The following is a 17682-nucleotide window of genomic DNA, read 5'->3' as shown; positions in this document are numbered from 1 at the left end:
TTGTACTTCCCCTTATAAACAACTTGAATTTAGTTAAAAGCCTCACAATGTCTTTCTTCGTCTCTTAAAATATATACATCTTTTTTTGACTCGGCAAGTACAGGAGGACTCGAACCCTAAACATTTATCCTATTGGCAAGGTTAGGTACTGACTCTCCTAGTGAGGGTTGGTTTTTTAAAATATATACATCGAATATTAATATCTTGATTCGATTTGTTTTATTCATTGATACTTGTTCGAACAATAACATCTTTCTAAATTATTGACAAATTTCGTCATAGTATCGTACATATAATGACTTAAATCAACGGCATGGTGTAATTTGCTATCATGTAGGAAAATGTGAGTAGATTACCTACAAGGAAAACTAAAAATAAACTAATTAGATCTTAAATGTTAATAAGAAAATAAGGGAAATAAGAAAAAAAGAGAGGTCTTATTCTTAAAAATATAATAAATAATGGAAACATTAATAAAGAATTTATGTAATAACATATGAAGGAGGTGAGTGTTTTGGAGCTTCACAACAACATGTGTGGTCTTCCTTACAACCACAGGTCACTTGATATCCGAAGAAATTACAAAATCTCGCACATTCATTCTGTCCGTGGCAGAACGTTATTGGTGCATTTGAATGTTTTCTACCCATCATCATATTATCACTTTCCACTCTGTTTTCTGCACACACCCAAAAACAAATAAACAATTAAAAAAAGAACTAATTATAATATTGATGATTAGAATTTAATTTATGTATATATATATATATATATATATATATATATATAGAGAGAGAGAGAGAGAGAGAGAGAGAGAGAGAGAGAGAGAGAGAGAGAGAGAGGTATAATATATATACCGTTGATGCCCAAAGCCAAAATCACGATGAATGTCACTACCAATGAAACTTTTCCCATGATTTTTGAAATTTTTGTTTTGATTTTAAATTCATGGTTTGATATTTATACAAGAAAACCCTCAAATGAAAGAGTGAATGAATTACGGTATGACAAAATAAGTAGTATACATTTTCTTATTTTTACTTCTATTCTAACATATTTACTTCCTAATATACATATACCTAAAATGTATACATACATATTTCTGTACAGTGTATTATTGATTTCATTTAATTGATTGCAATATTATAGGATATTTGTGAATAGCAATTTGAATTAGGGTAAATTCCACTTTACCCCCTTGTACTCTGCCCAAGAACCACTTTACCCTCTCGTACTCTTAATTTCGTTGATTTACCCCCCTTGTACTTGTACAATTTCCCAATACAACCCTCTTCATCAACTTTTTTCGATTTTGACTCTGACGCCATTTGGTCAAGAGTCAAAATATTGACGTAAATATTGAATTTTTTCGATTTTGACTCTCGAGATTAGAAAAGAGAAAGTTTCACACATTCATATATTTTTTTCTTTGCACTGGGTGGAATCGATCAATTTTTTGGTCTTGATTTTTACTAAGTTAGGGGTTCAATTTGGGGATATCTTGGAAGGGGAACTGGTGGGAGAAGAAGAAATGACAATATTGACGGAAAGAAACGACGCGTTATAGGCAGTGGCAATTTTGTAATTTACAGAGTTGACCAAATGGCGTTAGAGTCAAAATTGACAAAAATTGAATAAAAGGGCTGCATTGGGAAATTGTACAAGTACAAGGGGGTAAATCGATAAAATTGAGAGTACGAGGGGGTAAAGTGACTCTCAGGCAGAGTACTAGGGGGTAAAGTGGAATTTACCCTTTGAATTAATTATATAATCGCAAATCACGTTAATTGAATGTTTGTTATATAGAACAAAGTACATTAAATAGTAATATCAATAATTCATCCACATTCTAAAAATACACATCATTGTATATACATGTATGTATGTATCTATGATTGGGTATATATACATGTATTATTTGTATTCGATGTACACTCACTCCATTAAATATAGAATATAGTTGATCTACTTTTAATCACATAATAAATACATAGTTGCTCTGCTATAATAGAGAAACTGTGAATCACAAAATTCATGAAAACATTTTAAATGATGTAATCCCGAAATAAAGTGAATAAATTATGAGGAAACTTATAAGCAATGTTTTGAAAACCGGACCGGACCGGCCGGTCCGACCGGTTCAACCGCGAACCGCTGCCATGTCCGGTCCGGTTAGTTGTGAAAACCCGAAAAGCCCAAAAACCCGGTTCAATTACCAAAATCCCGGTTCGACCGCTAAAAACCGGTTAACCCGGAACCCAGGTCGAAAACCGGTTTTCAGCTATAAAAAAAAATCATGGTCGGATCTTCGTCAATGGTAGTCGTTGGTCATCGAATCTTGTCGGAAAAGTTTGTTGGTGAACGGATCTGGGTAGTATGTTACCTAATCCAAGTGGTGGCCGCCATAGCTTTCCATTGAATAAACGAAAACGAAGAAGGTGAAACTGTGAAAGTGAAAATGATGAAAAAAATGAAAAAATAAATTGAGGAAATAGAGTATACGTCTGTGTGGAATCGTAGATAATTAAGAATAAACTATTTTTTTATAGTGAAGAAGAGAAGAAAAGAAGGAGAAAAGAAAAGAAGAAGGGGAAGGGGGATCTGTGAAGACGGGAGGAAGAAGAAAGGAGAGAGAGGGAGAGGAGAGAGAGAGGAGTGTGGAGAAATTAATGATTTTAAACTATTTTCTTATAAAAAAGGTGCCGTAAGTAAGATAATAAAGTGATAAAAGTGGGAAAGAAATATAAAAATATAAATATATTATATTTGAGGTATTAAATTAATAAAATAATTATATATATACAAAAAAATAAGAAACCCGGTTGGACCCCGGTTGAACCGGTCCAACCGCGACCCGGTAGCTTTGCCGGGTCGATGTCCGGTCCGGTTTTCAAAACATTGCTTATAAGGCCATCTGCAACTTAGTAAAACGAACATGCACTTGAAATTTATTGACGGAATGTCAAATGACTAAGTATCTAGATCAGCGCTTGCATTTATACTGAGCATATAGCATTTTATTCGAAAAAAAAAAAAAAAAACACATACGGGTTTATTAGAATTGTGAGAGTGGTAGGCGGCCACAAAGCTCTGGGTTGCGTTCAAAAATAGCATTAACTGCTTCGTCTCTGGCAGCTTTGTTACCTTCATTGTTGTGACAATTGACGCAGTTGCAACTGTCGTTACAAAATGTACCGGATGCCAGACATTTACAATATCTGAGTGACCACATGAAATTATTGTTAGGAATCTTTACACAACCGTCATTCCACACACACACACACACAAAACATGATAAGTGGTGGGAGGTGCTTACAGCTTCAAACAACGTGACTCTTTGCATTTACACTTCCTTGGCTTCTTTGGAATAGCATATTTTCCTTCATTCCTGAGAGTAACAATTGCATTTCAATAACCATACAACGAACGAATGTGTTGTCTCATGTACCAAAAACAAAACTATGATATTACAAAATGCATAAAATTTGAGAAACAGACCAATCATATACATATACATGAATGAATAAACATAAACATGGGAAATACATGTTTTGAGTTGGAGAAACAGACATAATATTCTATTTTATTTAATAGTTAATAGGATGATGCTCTAATAATGTCGAAAGGGACTCACACAACTGGCGGTGCAGCTGGCGGCAAAGGCTGTTCCACATTGGATATTAAATCCAGCTGCCTCACAAGGTTCCTCCCCAGTGAAGAAGCTTCCGATTCAGGCTGATTTTTTGGCGGGAAATCCTCTCTCTCTCTTTGCTCCATTAAGTAACAATTTCAAAATCCGGGAAGCAGTAGAGAACAATTCACCAAACAAACCACCTGTCAAGTACAAATAATCAAATAAATAAATAAATAAAACGAGAATTCCAATGATTTTCCTCCCAAATATCCCTCCAGAATTAGAAATTCAAAACTCTGAATAATAAATATACTCACTCACAAGATTCAAAGAGTTGGCGGCGGCGGCTGCTGCTGCTGCTGCTCGTTCTCAAGCAAGAAGACAATCGATCCCGATAATTAGGGATGATATCGAATCTCATTCTAACGATATAGCGGAAAACAAGGAAACAAGATAATTATGTGAATAGAGAAGATATCGGATTGGGAACTCATATTCTTGCCCAACAAGTTATTTATGGCCAAATCTCTTCTATTGTCCCTCCAGGGCGTTCTTGAGATTTTGGCCCCTTCTACAATATATAGTAAAATTTATATTTTTCTTAAAATATGGTAAATTCTATGTAAAATTGTTTTTTTAAGGAGTAAAAAGGTGGACGTGTACAAATTAAAATATCAAAGTTATTTGGAGTATATTGATATTATACATTAGTTAAACTTTGTCTAATATTATGGTATTGATGATGCTAATTACTTAGATCACCTGGGAGAGTAAAGCGGATCAGTAACTTGATAACTTGATGATCCTCGACCCTCAAGTCAGATGTACGATCTCTATTTATATGTCGTTGAATGGGTTGGGTGTACTTAATTGGGCCTAAGCTTGTTTTGAAGGTGACTGGGCTTTGTGTAGTGGGCCCAATTATTAGGCAAATTAGGGGGCCCATTGGGTTGGCCCAATTAGGTATATCATTAAGCCCCCAACTCTCGAGTCGAGATGGGAGACTTGTTGAGAGGGTTCCGGATCGTGTCGAGAGTTTAAAGTGATGTGATCTACCGGATCGTAATTGTAATTAATTGGCTTTTGAGCCTCGTCTTTTTTTTTTATGTTTTGTATTTATTTGGCAACAATATATATATTTAAGTGTGTTAAATAATATACCATGGCCAAATAAACAGAATCCTTTTTGCGGTGAGGAGAATAAATTCCAATCCTTGTGAAGAATAAATATGGGTGAGTATCTGTAACTTTTTGATCTTCTTCTGTGCTCTTCTTGTTTTATTCTATTGCGGTAGAGTAGAAATTTTTTGTTTCTTGATTATTTCTTCGGGGAAAAATATTTATCATGTCGAACCCGGGTAAGTCGAAATCTTTGCGAATTAAACTTCGAGATCCGGTTGAGGGGGGCGAGAAAACTTTTGGTACGATGGGTATGGAACGCGAGAAGGTAGTAGTATCGGGTGCGGAAATCGGATCCTCGTCGGCGAGAGCACGGATCGAGATGGAAAGGGGGCTTGTTGGTAGGGTGGCTGCGGCCGTCGGCTTGAGCCGCGCCGCTAGCCATGAAAATTTGTGTGTTAGCACGCGCCCTGAGGGACGTCCTGAGCCGAGCCAAGCCATGGAGTCGGTGGCTTGCACGGTATCCGAGGTAAGGAGAGAGAAATGGAGAGAGGCCCCGTGTACAGTGCGCGTCGGGTGTGGTGCCACGCGCGCGCACACGGGGGGAGGTGGGGAGGGTAGCTGACGCGCGTGCGCTGCCCTATAAAGGCGCGCGTGCGCGCACTTCGCTGGGGGAGGTGGGATTGGGTGACGCGCGCGCGCTGCCCAATAAAGGCGCGCGTTGCAGGGGGGAGAGGGTGCGCATGAACGCGCGTTCGACGGAGGGGGCTGCGCGCGTGGGAGGGCGTCGCCGGACGTGACGCGCGCGCGTGAGAGCGCGTCCGGGGCCTCTTTTAGGCGCGATTCACGCGAGCGGGTCGGGGGATCGGAGTTGCGATTTGACGTCGAAGATGATGTGAGTCGGAGGAGTTTTGGACGGCGAGAAATCATTGATTCTTGGAGTGATGATTTGGAGCCTAATATTAATATTTGCCCCACTGTTGACGAAGTGGGTTCTAGTAGACGTCGTTATAGGCGTCAAGTCGTGGATTTTGAGAGTGATAGCGATGAGTCTAATCAATCGCATTTGTCGAGTGAACATGTTGAGCTAAATAGCGAAATTGATCCGATTGTTGAAGTAGAAGAGGAAGATGATATTCCGCCAGGTGATGTTGAGATTGATACGGGGAGGCAAAAGAAAATTAAGCCAATTAATTTTGACTTAATTGATTTTGATAGTGTATTGACGGAAGAGCATTTGCAATCTATTCTTCGACTAGTTGGAGCGCCAAGAAATATCGAGTTGATGTTGCCTCTGAAGGGCGACCGTTTATATTCGCGAGAATTTGCAATCTATTCATACGGTTTTCTTGGCGTACGTGACGTGTACATCTCAAATTACTCCGCATCCGACCTTGTCGAAGAGTTGTGATGGATTTAAGATAGGGTATAGTTAGTTAACTCCGACTGCGGTTCTTAAGTTCGAGGCGTTCCACCATAGAGTGTCTCGAGTAGGTTTGCCTGTTACTGTGAGTTTGTTCAAGGTGTTATTTACGTTGCATCGGCCGACTAAGCTGCCTTTCTTTTGTGTTCATCCTCGCGTTCCCTACCAATTTTTGAAGAGTGTGAAGTTATCCTTGGGGAAATGGAAGTCCCGTTTCTTCTATGTGAGGGCTCCCTCTTTCGACGTCCCCCTAGTTTGGAAACCTACGTGCATGAGTTTCAAGATTACCGCGAATATGGCAAAGAGGATTGAAGAGTCTAGGCTGTGTGATGTGGAATTTGACACTAGGTGTTTGATACCGGATGGTCAGCATCATATATCCTTTTTGATACATCGAATTGTTGTTTGTTTTTTTTTTTTTTTGTATCTTATGTCTCTTTTGTGATTGTTTTCTTTTCTAGATTGGTGTATCAACTTTGCGGCTCTTCGAGCTAAGGCGAATGGGACGTTGAAGAAGGCATCGAAGAAGGTTCCCTCTATGTTGGGAGGTTCTTCGGGTGGTTTACCTCGAGAGACAGTCCATGTAGAGAGTCCTCGAGTTATTGAAGACGACCGTAGTTGTGCCGGTGAATTGGAGGTGCGTGGGCCTACGAAAGATCGTGGCAAGGGAAAGAGGGTAGATACTGAGTACGTGGCCGTGCCAAAGCGTCCACGGGTAGACCCAGAGGAGACTTATGCTTTCCATGGTGGGGCAGGGAAACAGTTGTTTACCTTTGGCGTGAATCGTGAAGGGAAGGAATCGTATTGGGACGTGTCGGACCATGATTTGCCGATGTTGAGTACCGAGGGATTCGTTCGGGAGTACGACCGTGCTCGGATGTCTGGTAAGGGCTCTTCACACATGTTGGAGTTGGCTGGTGGGGACATATGTCGGGTTTGTACTTGTCTTTTTAAAACAAGACTTTATGTTTATTTCCTCTTTTTCTTGTGTAAAATATATATATATATATATATATATATATATATATATATATATATATATATATATATATATATATATATATATATATATATTATATTTTTAGTTGGTAGCGACTTGGAGATATCTCATGGAGCAAGATGGGAACGTGGAAGCTAGGAAGGAAGAGGAGCGGGCTCGAAGTCAGGCGCGTGAGGACGAACTTCGAAACCAGTTGGAGATAGCGCGGTCCGATCTTGCTCAACAGACGGAAGAGCTTGCTCAGAGGATAGAGGAGTTCGAGGTTATCCGAGGTGAGGCGAAGGCGTATAAGGACGATGTTCAGAAGTTGAACGAGTGCTATGATCAGCTCAAAGAGAAATACGAAGTTTAGAAGGCGACGGAAAAAATGTTCCTCGCGACGTCGGGTGGTGCTGTTTATAAGGAGTTCATCGTGGAGGAAACCAAGCTTAGCTTTCGAGGTAGTGCTGAGTGTGTTGCTATGATTGAGGAACATGCTTTGGCTGCGGTCTATAAGCCATTAGTTCATGCGTGTCGCAAATACCTTCGCGAGGCGGGTGGTATTAGTGAGAGGGTCATTCGTGAGATGGAAGCCGGTATACCCTATGAAGAGGAGGATGAGGTAGATGTCAACGAGACGGGCACATAGCTCGTGGATGACATGGTTGCTGATGACCCCACTGTAGGGGCGTCTTCCGCCCATGGAAGGGGGTTTAGATTTATATGCTAGTTTGCTAGGATAGTTAAACTCTTTTTTATTTATTATTTTTTATAGAACTCTTAGTTTATTTTTATCGCTGATGTAGATGGGTATGTCCACTACTATTTCGTTTGAATTTTATTCCTTGTTTGACATTTGAAGTTTGATATCTCGTTTTATTTATCTTGACATTGTCAAGAGTTTTATGCGTTGCTTATGTGTATTTACATTTAGCATTGTACGCAATGTACTTGAGGAGGGGATCAGTCTCCCAAGGTTTTTGTTAAGGGTCGTGCCCTTTGTTCGGACCGCTTGGGTCTTAAATATATTTTTTCTGTGGCCACGTTTTAAAAGTATCACCTCGTGAAACAAATAAAGAGACTTAGACAATCCAGCTGGTCAGGCTATATGGATTATCTAAATTTCGCATAGTGTTTATAGGGTTGTACTGTATTGAACTCATTGTAATGGGTAATTAGTATAGATGTAATGGCACAGAGAGTAAAGCAAATAAATTGATTTATTCAATGATAACAAAGGAGAATTGTTACAAGCCTATGTGAGGCGAAGGGAAATAAATTGCGAATGTGATAAGCCTACGTGAGGCGAAGGGAAATAACTATTGCAAAAGCAAATAAGTTGACTTAATAAAAATTCTTCTAAGTGATTATACTAAACTTGTTCTTCTTCCACGTCTTCCTTGTACTCGTTCGTTTCGCTGTGCTGATGGTAGATTGAATTCCTTTGGCGTCTCTATGCCTGAAAAGTATAGTTGAGAAAAAAATTGTTTAAACACTTGTACTGAAGACTTAGTAATTGAAGCTGGGGTGATGTGCACTACAATTTCACGTACCCTACTACGAGGATTGTTTTTCTTCCTCGCACTCCGAGATATGAAATCAACTCGTGAGTTGCAGTGATTTGCTGCGTGATCATGCCTGTTAAATGGAATGATTTTATCACGTTAGTATGAATATACAAGAGCATGCGTGTGATATATTTTACTGGAAGTATTGTTATCCTTGGCGATGTGGTATGGAGTGTCTTCGCTCTTTGGGCCATTGATGAGTAATATGCATCCCCTCGTAATTGGTTCTCAATCTGTAAGAAGATGATGAGATGTGATTATGGATTGCTGATGTAAGTAAAATTACTAGCCCCCCCAGTTTAGGTGGGACGTTTACGCACCTCGTTATGTAGTAGAGACTTCCCTTGCATGTAGAGATAGTTTTGCAAGACGAGTGACGTGGAAGGTCGCGAAACCTGCAGGGGTAGTGGTTTGTAAGCAATTTTTGTATAAGAAGGATATGGGTGGTAACTTCAACGGATCTGAAGTAACGTGGATGTATACCTCAAGCGTAGAACCTTCTGAGGTTCCCTATATTCCAGGTTCTGGGTATAGGGTGTCCGTCAAGGTTCTCGAGACGATATGCTCCAGTGTTGACCACTTTTGTGATTTTATATGGTCCTTCCCACTTTGGGTCGAGCTTACCAATGGGGCTCGAGGATTCAGCTTTTCGGAGGACTAAATATCCAACTTGGAAGGATCGAGGGCGGACCTTTGAGTTATAGGCCTTGGCCATTCGTGCTTTGTACATCTGTTGTCGGATGTATGCAATCTCTCGTAGCTTATCTACGAGGTCGAGGCTCCTTCGCATAGCTTCTTCGTTAGCTGCGGTATCATAGTTGGTGATTCGCCAGGATGGTTCGCCGATTTCAACGGGTGCGATAGCCTCCGTGCCGAAAGCTAGATTAAAAGGCGACTCTCCGGTTGCTGCTCGTGGGGTTGTGCGATAAGCCCATAGGGCGCTAGGCAATTCTTCCACCTACTTCTCTTTGGAACTTCCAAGCCTTGTTTTAAGGTGTTGGAGTATGGTGCGATTCGTGACCTCCGTCTGGCCATTAGCCTGTGGATTGGTTACGGATGTGAAGAACTGTTTGATGTCCAAGCCGAGGCACCAATTCTTCACTTTGTCGCCACACAATTGGGTTCCATTATCTGAAATAATGGAACATGGGATCCCAAAGCGACACACAATATTCTTCCATAGGAATTGAATGACTTTTTCTTCTCGGATGCGTGCTAAGGGTTCAGCATCCACCCATTTGGTGAAGTAATCCACGGCTACAATGAGGAATTTGCGCCCTCCCGTGGCGGGCGGGAATGGTCCGACTAAATCCATCCCCCATTGGGCGAAAGGGATAGGGCTGTCGATTGGTTGCATTAATGCCGCTGGCAGGTGAGGGATGTTGGCATGCTCTTGGCAGGGCTTACACCTCCGGACTAATTTCTTTGCGTCTTCGTGCATCGTTGGCCAGTAGTAACCTTGCCTCAATAATTTGAGAGCCAAGGTTCTACCGCTCAAATGATTTCCGCAGATGCCTTCATGTACTTCTCGAAGTACGTAATTTGCTGTAGTTGGGTCGAGGCACTTGAGATAGGAGAATGAGAATCCTCGTTTGTAAAGTTCTTCTCCCACTATTACGAAGCGAGCGGCTCTCATTTTTAACTTTCGTGCTTCGGTGAGGTCAGTTGGGAGTTCTCCCTTCTTGAGATACTTTATGATTGGAGTGAACCATGGAGTGAACCAGCACGGTTCGTCCTCCTCGTTGTAATGGACTTCATCAGTTGAAGTTATCTCCGGCTGAGGCGAGGTGAGAAGTGTCACCTTTCGACTTCCAATGCTTGCCATGGAGTTTCCAAGCCTAGCTAATTTGTCCGCATGGACGTTACTGGAGCGAGGTACTTGTCTTATCTCGTAGCTCTCGAACTTGGATAACAGAGTGTGTGTGAGAGCCAAATATTTGGCCATGGAGTCTTCTTTGGCCTCGCAAGTGCCGAGTACCTGGTTAACGACGAGCTGAGAATCGCTTTGGATTAGGAGCTTACGCGCTCCGGCTGCTAAGGCGAGGCGGATTCCTGCTATCAGTGCTTCATACTCAACGACATTGTTTGAGGTTGTGAATTCGAATCGTTGAGCATATTCGAATTCATCTCCGTCGGGGTTCGTTAGTACGATACCCGCGCCACCTCCTGTGGCTGTAGAAGATCCATCAACGCTGACAGACCAAGTAGAGAGCGAGGTGCTCTCTTCTACTGAGGTCATTTCTACTAAAAAGTCAGCCAATACTTGCGCTTTGATAGCGGGGCGGGGTTTGAATTCTACCCCATATTCACTCAGCTCTATCGCCCATTTGGCTAACCGCCCCGATGTCTCGGGACTCATTAGTATCTGCTTCAGGGGGTAATTGGTGAGAACCACCACCCCGAGCTGCGTTGATGAGGGCGAGGGCGAGTTCTCCATATTGGTATAGCGTTGTTCGGCTCCTTGGAGGGCGCGACTTATGTAGTATATAGGCTGGTGGCCTTTTCCTCCATCTCGGATGAAGACTACGTTGATGGCATCATCTGAGGTAGCTAAATATAGGAGGAGAGTGTCTCCAGACTGAGGTTTTGTAAGCAAGGGTGGTGATGCAAGATATGACTTCAGCTCGATGAATGCCTTTTGACATGCTTCATCCCATTCAAACTTTTTTCCTCCCCTTAAAATCTTGAAGAAGGAGAGAGCCCTGACTGCTGATCTTGAAATGAATCTATTCAAAGATGCCAAACAGCCGTTAAGCTGTTGGACTTTCTTGATAGATGTTGGTGGACCCATGGAGGTGATGGCTTCGATTTTCGCGGGATTAGCGATTCCACGCTTCGAAATCATATATCCCAAAAATTTGCCTCCCCGAACTCCTAACGAACATTTGAGGGGATTGAGTTTCATCTTATATTTTCGCAGGGTGGCAAAACACTGATCCAAATCGGTTAAATGGTCCGAGACCTTGACACTTTTGACGAGCATGTCGTCGATGTACACCTCCATATTCTTGCCGATTTGATCTGCGTACATTGAGTTCACTAAACGTTGGTAAGTGGCTCCCGCGTTTTTTAACCCGAAAGGCATGACTTGATAGCAGTAGATGACTTGGTCTGTGACGAAGCTAGCCCTCTCTTGATCTTCTGGGGCGAGTAAGATTTGATTGTACCCTTGATATGCATCGAGGAAGCTGAGGAGCTCGCACCCCGAGGTCGAATCGATGAGTTGGTCGATTCTAGGTAGAGGAAATGGGTCCTTAGGACAAGCTTTGTTGAGGTCAGTGAAGTCCATGCATAACCTCCACTTGTCACCGGGCTTGGGAACGAGTACTACGTTCGACAACCATTCAGAATACTAAACTTGTCGTATGTATATGACTTGCCTCTAGATGTTTCGCCACTTCCGCCTTGATGTGATTGTTGCGTTTGGGCCCAAATGCCCGCTTCCTTTGTTTGATCGACTTCAACCTTTTGTCGACGTTGAGCCGATGTAGAGCTACCTGAGGGGGAATGCCAGACAAATCTTGAGCTTTCCAAGCGAACACATCTCCATTGTGTCGCAAGAATTTGACTAGTTGTTTCTCCATCTCTGGATCTAGATCGGATCCGATACGTAGGAGCTTGGAATTATCTCCAGGTGTGAGCTCTATGATCTTAAGCTCTTCGACGGCTGCTAGCTTGATGCTATCGTCAGGTACACTGATGAGGATTTCTCTATCGTCCTCAATGATCGTATTGACTCATTTCCGTTTGTCGGGTTTTTGTGTGTCGTCTCCCCTTCCGAACGGTTTAGGCTTCTTGGATGGTTCTCGTAGGGCTCTTGCATAGCACTCTCGGGCGAGATGTCTATCTCCAAGTACTTCCCCCGTTCCATAAGGAGTGGAGAATTTCCACTTTTGATGGTAGGAGGAAGGTACTGACTTGAATGTATGGATTGCTGGCCTCCCTAGGATGATGTTGTAGGGGGACGGCTTGTCGACGATGAGGAATTTGATTAGCTTGGTAATTGGACAAGGGTTGTCCCCTAAGGGGATGGGCAACTCCACTTCTCCCATGGATAAAACGCCCTCTCCCGTGAATGCTTTTAGGGGCGTGGAGATGGGGCTACACCGGGCATTATCTATGCCCATCTGCTTTAAAGCGTGGAGATACATGATGTCGGCTGAGCTTCCACCGTCCACTAGTATCTTCTTAACCAAGAAGTTGGCCACCGATGCCATGATTACCAATGCATCGACATGATCTTCATCTGGACCTTCAACGTCCGAAGAGTTGAAGACTATGCTATGATCAGATCTTCGTATCTGATAGATAGATGCGGATGGAGAGGCGTGCTCTTAATTCATACGTGCTGACCGAGCAAGGGAGCATCTCGCATTTTGTGAGTCGCTACCCGCCGAACCTCCGGAGATAAAGACAATGACTCCCCGGGTGGGTTGATTATCATTGTTATCTTGCTCTCACCGATGACCCCCCTCCTCTCGTCGTTGCGGTTAATCTCGATTGTTATCTCGGCGTGGGGGGTCATCACGATGCTTGTTTCGAGGCTTATCGATGTATTCGCCTAAGTGGCCATGCTTGATCAACCTCTCAATGGCTACTTTGAGTTGTGCACATTCCTCGGTAGTATATCCTCTATCCTTATGGAAACGACAGTAGCGATCCGACTTTTCTCGTTTCGCATTTGGGTGCATTGGGCGTGGAGGTTCTGCTAAACCTCTTTGTTCTATCACATGAAGGATTTCAGTGAGGCGAGTGTTTAGCAGAGTGAAACGATTATAGGAAGAAGATGATTGGCCTTGAGGTGGGAGTGGTGGACGTCGATCATCCCGCCTCCTAACATCCTGTCGATCATCTTCCCTCTTCCTCTTAGGAGGGGCATGGGTAGAGGCTTCCTCTATTCGTACGTATTTCTCGGCTCGGTTCAGCAATTCCTCTAGGTTGTCTGGTGGCCTTCCAGCAATAGATTCTTTGAACCTACCTGGCTTCAAATTTTGTTGCATGATCCCGGAGAGCATGTCTTGTCCAACGCTTGGGACTTCATGGACGGCTTCTACAAAACGCTTGATGTAGTTGCGGAGCGTTTCGTTATCTCTATACTACAGAGAAAAGTTGGGCGGGTCCTGGCATACTGCTTGTTGATGGCGAATTGATTGGTGAAGCGTGTTGACAATCGAGCGAATGTGTCGATTGATCCTGTGGGTAGAGAGTTGAACCAATTCATAGCTCTGTTGGACAGAGTGGTGCGGAACATTTTGCACATTGCAGCGTCCGTTGGGCCATACAAATCTGCCATGGCGTTAAATTTCTCTATGTGTTCTTGTGGGTCGGTGGTCCGTTCAAACTGAGGTAACCCCGAGATCTTCACTCCTGGAGGTAATACCTTGTCGAGAATGTCCATAGTGAAAGGACTGCGTCTTACTGGGGTGGGCATTCTTCCGCCAATTGGATTGTTCAATTGGGGGAAGGAAATTTGGTGAGACATTATGTTGTTTACCTCACCTTCTCCCTCATTATAGAGAGGGACTCTCTGTGGAGATGCATTTCCCCTTGGGGGTGAGCGCTGACGTTGCTGTCTGGGCTGTGCCCCCCTGTGGTTGGTGGATAGCTCCACTCGGGACCGTGGGTCCGAGGTGGATGATGAGACACTTATTTGGTTTTGGATCGGCGGTGGTGCCACAGGTGGCACCATAGGTGGAGCTGGTGTTGGTATCGCATTGGGAGCATTTGCTCCCATCGTGGCGATATATTGGGTCACGACCTCTGTGGTAGCGCGAGTTGAAGCTTCTGCTATCATGCGTTGGAGCGCATCCTCGGTTATTTGAACCGTTCGAGTAGCAGGGAGTGGCGGATCGGCGAGTGGTGGGTCCCCAGGGGGGATCACCTGAACCTCGCGAGGCGGATCCGCGGCACGTGGAGGAGGTGGCAAGCCAGAGCCTCCACGGACTGGGAGGTTGTTAGCTGTGTCATTCTCTCTCCGAGCGGATGCCTCAGGAGGATCTTGTTGGCTACATGATCTGGTTTGCATCGTTCCCACAGACGGCGCCAAAATGATGATGCTAATTACTTAGATCACCTGGGGTAGTGTAGAAAACGAGCTGGGAGAGCAAAGCGGATCAGTAGCTTGACAACTTGATGATCCTGAGGTCCCTGCAAAATAAACACATGTGAACTAAGCCGGGGGTTGATCCGGCGGAAACCCCTCCGACGCTCAAGTCAGATGTACGGATCGTGGAAATAGTAGAGAGAATAAGCACTCTAGATTACTTGTGAATAATGGAACATACCTTAACAAATGAGAAAAAATATCTATTTATATGTCGTTGAATGGGTTGGGTGTACTTAATTGCGCCTAAGCCTTATTTTGAAGGTGACTGGGTTTTGTGTAGTGGGCCCAATTATTAGGCAAATTAGGGGGCCCATTGGGTTGGCCCAATTAGGTATATCAAGTATGTATAAATTCATAATTTCTACTTATATTTGTTTTCAAGATTCCATTAATATTTTTTTTATTTTCTTTCATCTTGATTTTTTTTTTCAAATCGATCATCATTGGAATAAGTTATTTACCCATTTCTTCTTGTATGTATTAGTTTTTTCTTGCAACTGCTTGGAACACTATCATATTTTATTAGATAGATAGATTATTATTGTCATTATTTTTTTTTTTTAAATATAATTCATTAACCGTTAAAAGCTAACGTATTTATAGTTTAACTTTGTTTAATATTATAATATAACATGTTTAGATTCATATGCTATTTATATTCGTATTCATGATTCCATTAATTATTTTTTTATTTTATGTACCTTAATTTTTGTTTTCAAATCTTGAAGCTAACTCCAAAAATTACATTATAATAATTTTGCAAAATACCTAAAAACCCTTTTAAAATTGTTGAATGGTGAAACGATTAAGAAAATTCCAATTGAGGGGTGAAAGTGTAAGTTATGAATATATCTCCTTATTTTAATAATAACCTTACAATTTGGGGATTGAGTATAAAGATATAAAACAAAGTTGGCTGTGCAACTAAATAATGTGGAGTTTAAATAGAGACATAGTCAAATACATTGATTTTCCTGATTTATAGGTCAAGAAGACTTCTAAGCAAGAAAATTTCTCAAAAGTTTTCAAAAATATTGATTTCATTGATCCATTCCCTAACCTTTTTTTTTTGTTTTCCCCTTTTCATTCTTTTTTCTTGCTAAATTTCGAGTGAGTGAAATAATATCTTTTTGTGGGTCATCAATATCATTGTAGTAATGCTTTTCACTAAGTGATTAATTTTTATACAAATTTTCTTCATTTTTTTGTAATATAATGTAACACAAAGAAACATCTCTTACCACCACATGTGATCATATTCATAACCTAGAAATATAAAATTGAAATTGTAACTAAAGAAAATGAGTAAATTAGCAATATTTGCGGTGAGGTATATATTAACCCTAAACCCTAAACATGTCAACCAAAATAATTAAAATTTTGTGAAGATTTTACAACTTCATTTTTTTTTTCTCTTTCTGAAATGACTTAATTATTCCACTTTGCACTCAAAATATAACATTCGGCATTTTGCACCCACGAAAAAAAATAATAATATCACTTTGCTCTCTCAAAAGTTAACTAATTATTCACAATGCACCCCAATTGTTTTAGAAAATTCTCTAAGTAAATTATTTGTTTGGTTGATCTTTAGTAAAAAAAAATGTATATAATTTGCAGAAATTTTCAAGTAATTTAATGAGAAAATGGTTGAATGGTGGGGAGAACTAAAAAAATTAACTTGACACTTTCCACCACAAAAATATATACTATTGCAAAGATCAAAATACCATCGGTGACTACACCCATACAAAAATATTTATTTATATTTAATATATAATTTTTGCATTTTATTTGTTTAAAATTGAAATATTATTAGAAATTTATTAAAAATAATGAAAATATTTTTAAGCCAAAATTAGAAATACGGGAATATCTTTCCAAAATATGTGAAATCGATTTTATTGAACAAATAATTATAAAATTATAAACAAAACAAATACAAAAGAAATAAAAACTTATAATATTACAAGATATGTTTAATTCTTATATATATATATATATATATATATATATATATATATATATATATAAAAGCAAGATTTTATCTTGGAAGGGAAGTGGTTAGTAGTTTTTCGATATAGAAAATTCGCTACGCATAATTAAAAAGGCGCATTAGAATTTATAATTTTATTTGGTAGGAATACATTTTGGTCCCGGACGCAAAAATTGTATTTGTTATAAGAAGTAATATAGTAATTATCTAATGATCTTTTATTGTATTTATAATTATTTTTATTTTTTGTTCAATAGATATGTAACATGTAAATTTACTACACCATATAATAATAACGTAAAATTAAGTCACTACGGTTTTTTTAAATATATTACATTTTGCCCCCTAAGTAATTAATATGCTTACAATTAACAAACAATAGACAAAATGACCTTTTTAGATGAATATTCCATGGAATAAAAAAATATTCCGTTAAAAGTAACACTGTAGGGAGACTGTGTAAGACGACAATATACCTAGGGGGGTTTCGTAATCACGCAAATATGAGGGGGGGGTGTTTGTTATTAGACCTAGGGGTGTAAACGAGCCGAGCTCGAGCCGAGCTCGCCTCTTTTGGCTGGCTCGAGCTCGAGCTCGAGTTTATTTTGTCGAGCTCGAGCTCGAGCTCGAGCTCGTCGAGCTCCTCTTTTTTTGGCTCGAGCTCGAGCTCGTGTCAATTTTGTCGAGCTCGAGCTCGAGCTCGAGCCCATTGTCTTTTTTTTTTTTTTTTAAATATTTTTTTAATTATTATTTTATTATTAAAAATTATTTTAAAAAATAAAAAATAAAAACTAAATTGTAATTATATATATTTTTAATATTTTTATTTATTTCTATAATATTTTACATTATTATAC

At 40.7% G+C, this 17682-nt stretch overlaps 2 protein-coding genes across 2 annotated transcripts; both read right to left on the bottom strand.

The window, feature by feature from the left end:
- Positions 1-418: 418 nt before the first annotated feature.
- LOC105950301 (protein tesmin/TSO1-like CXC 5) lies at positions 419-3829 on the bottom strand. The gene is made up of 4 exons (XM_088818755.1): positions 3635-3829; positions 3317-3388; positions 3049-3218; positions 419-679 (listed from the first exon to the last, which is right to left on the bottom strand). Exons 1-3 carry the CDS (start codon positions 3775-3777, stop codon positions 3056-3058), a joined length of 378 nt encoding a protein of 125 aa, XP_088674881.1. The 5' UTR covers positions 3778-3829; the 3' UTR covers positions 419-679; positions 3049-3055.
- An 8238-nt stretch (positions 3830-12067) lies between these two features.
- LOC148770542 (uncharacterized) lies at positions 12068-12940 on the bottom strand. The gene is made up of 2 exons (XM_088817894.1): positions 12507-12940; positions 12068-12419 (listed from the first exon to the last, which is right to left on the bottom strand). Exons 1-2 carry the CDS (start codon positions 12938-12940, stop codon positions 12068-12070), a joined length of 786 nt encoding a protein of 261 aa, XP_088674020.1.
- Between the last annotated feature and the right edge of the window lie 4742 nt (positions 12941-17682).

Source organism: Erythranthe guttata, chromosome 5, assembly GCF_056151865.1.
Source record: "Erythranthe guttata isolate IM_541 chromosome 5, IM_541, whole genome shotgun sequence".
NCBI classification, from domain to species: Eukaryota; Viridiplantae; Streptophyta; class Magnoliopsida; order Lamiales; family Phrymaceae; genus Erythranthe; species Erythranthe guttata.
The sequence above is the reverse complement of the archived record's forward strand: the minus strand, read 5'-3'. Positions and strand labels throughout refer to the sequence as shown.

Bases quoted from the DNA above. Each gene is read 5' to 3' on its own strand.
- LOC148770542 (XM_088817894.1), bottom strand. From the start codon at position 12,940: ATGGCATCGGTGGCCAACTTCTTGGTTAAGAAGATACTAGTGGACGGT. The intron at 12,420-12,506 runs GTTCGGAAGGGG...AATCCTCATCAG, and splicing joins CCATCCAAGAAGCCTAAACC to TGTACCTGACGATAGCATCA.
- LOC105950301 (XM_088818755.1), bottom strand. From the start codon at position 3,777: ATGGAGCAAAGAGAGAGAGAGGATTTCCCGCCAAAAAATCAGCCTGAA. The intron at 3,389-3,634 runs GTGAGTCCCTTT...TGTTACTCTCAG, and splicing joins CCAGCTGCACCGCCAGTTGT to GAATGAAGGAAAATATGCTA. The intron at 3,219-3,316 runs GTAAGCACCTCC...GTGGTCACTCAG, and splicing joins GAGTCACGTTGTTTGAAGCT to ATATTGTAAATGTCTGGCAT.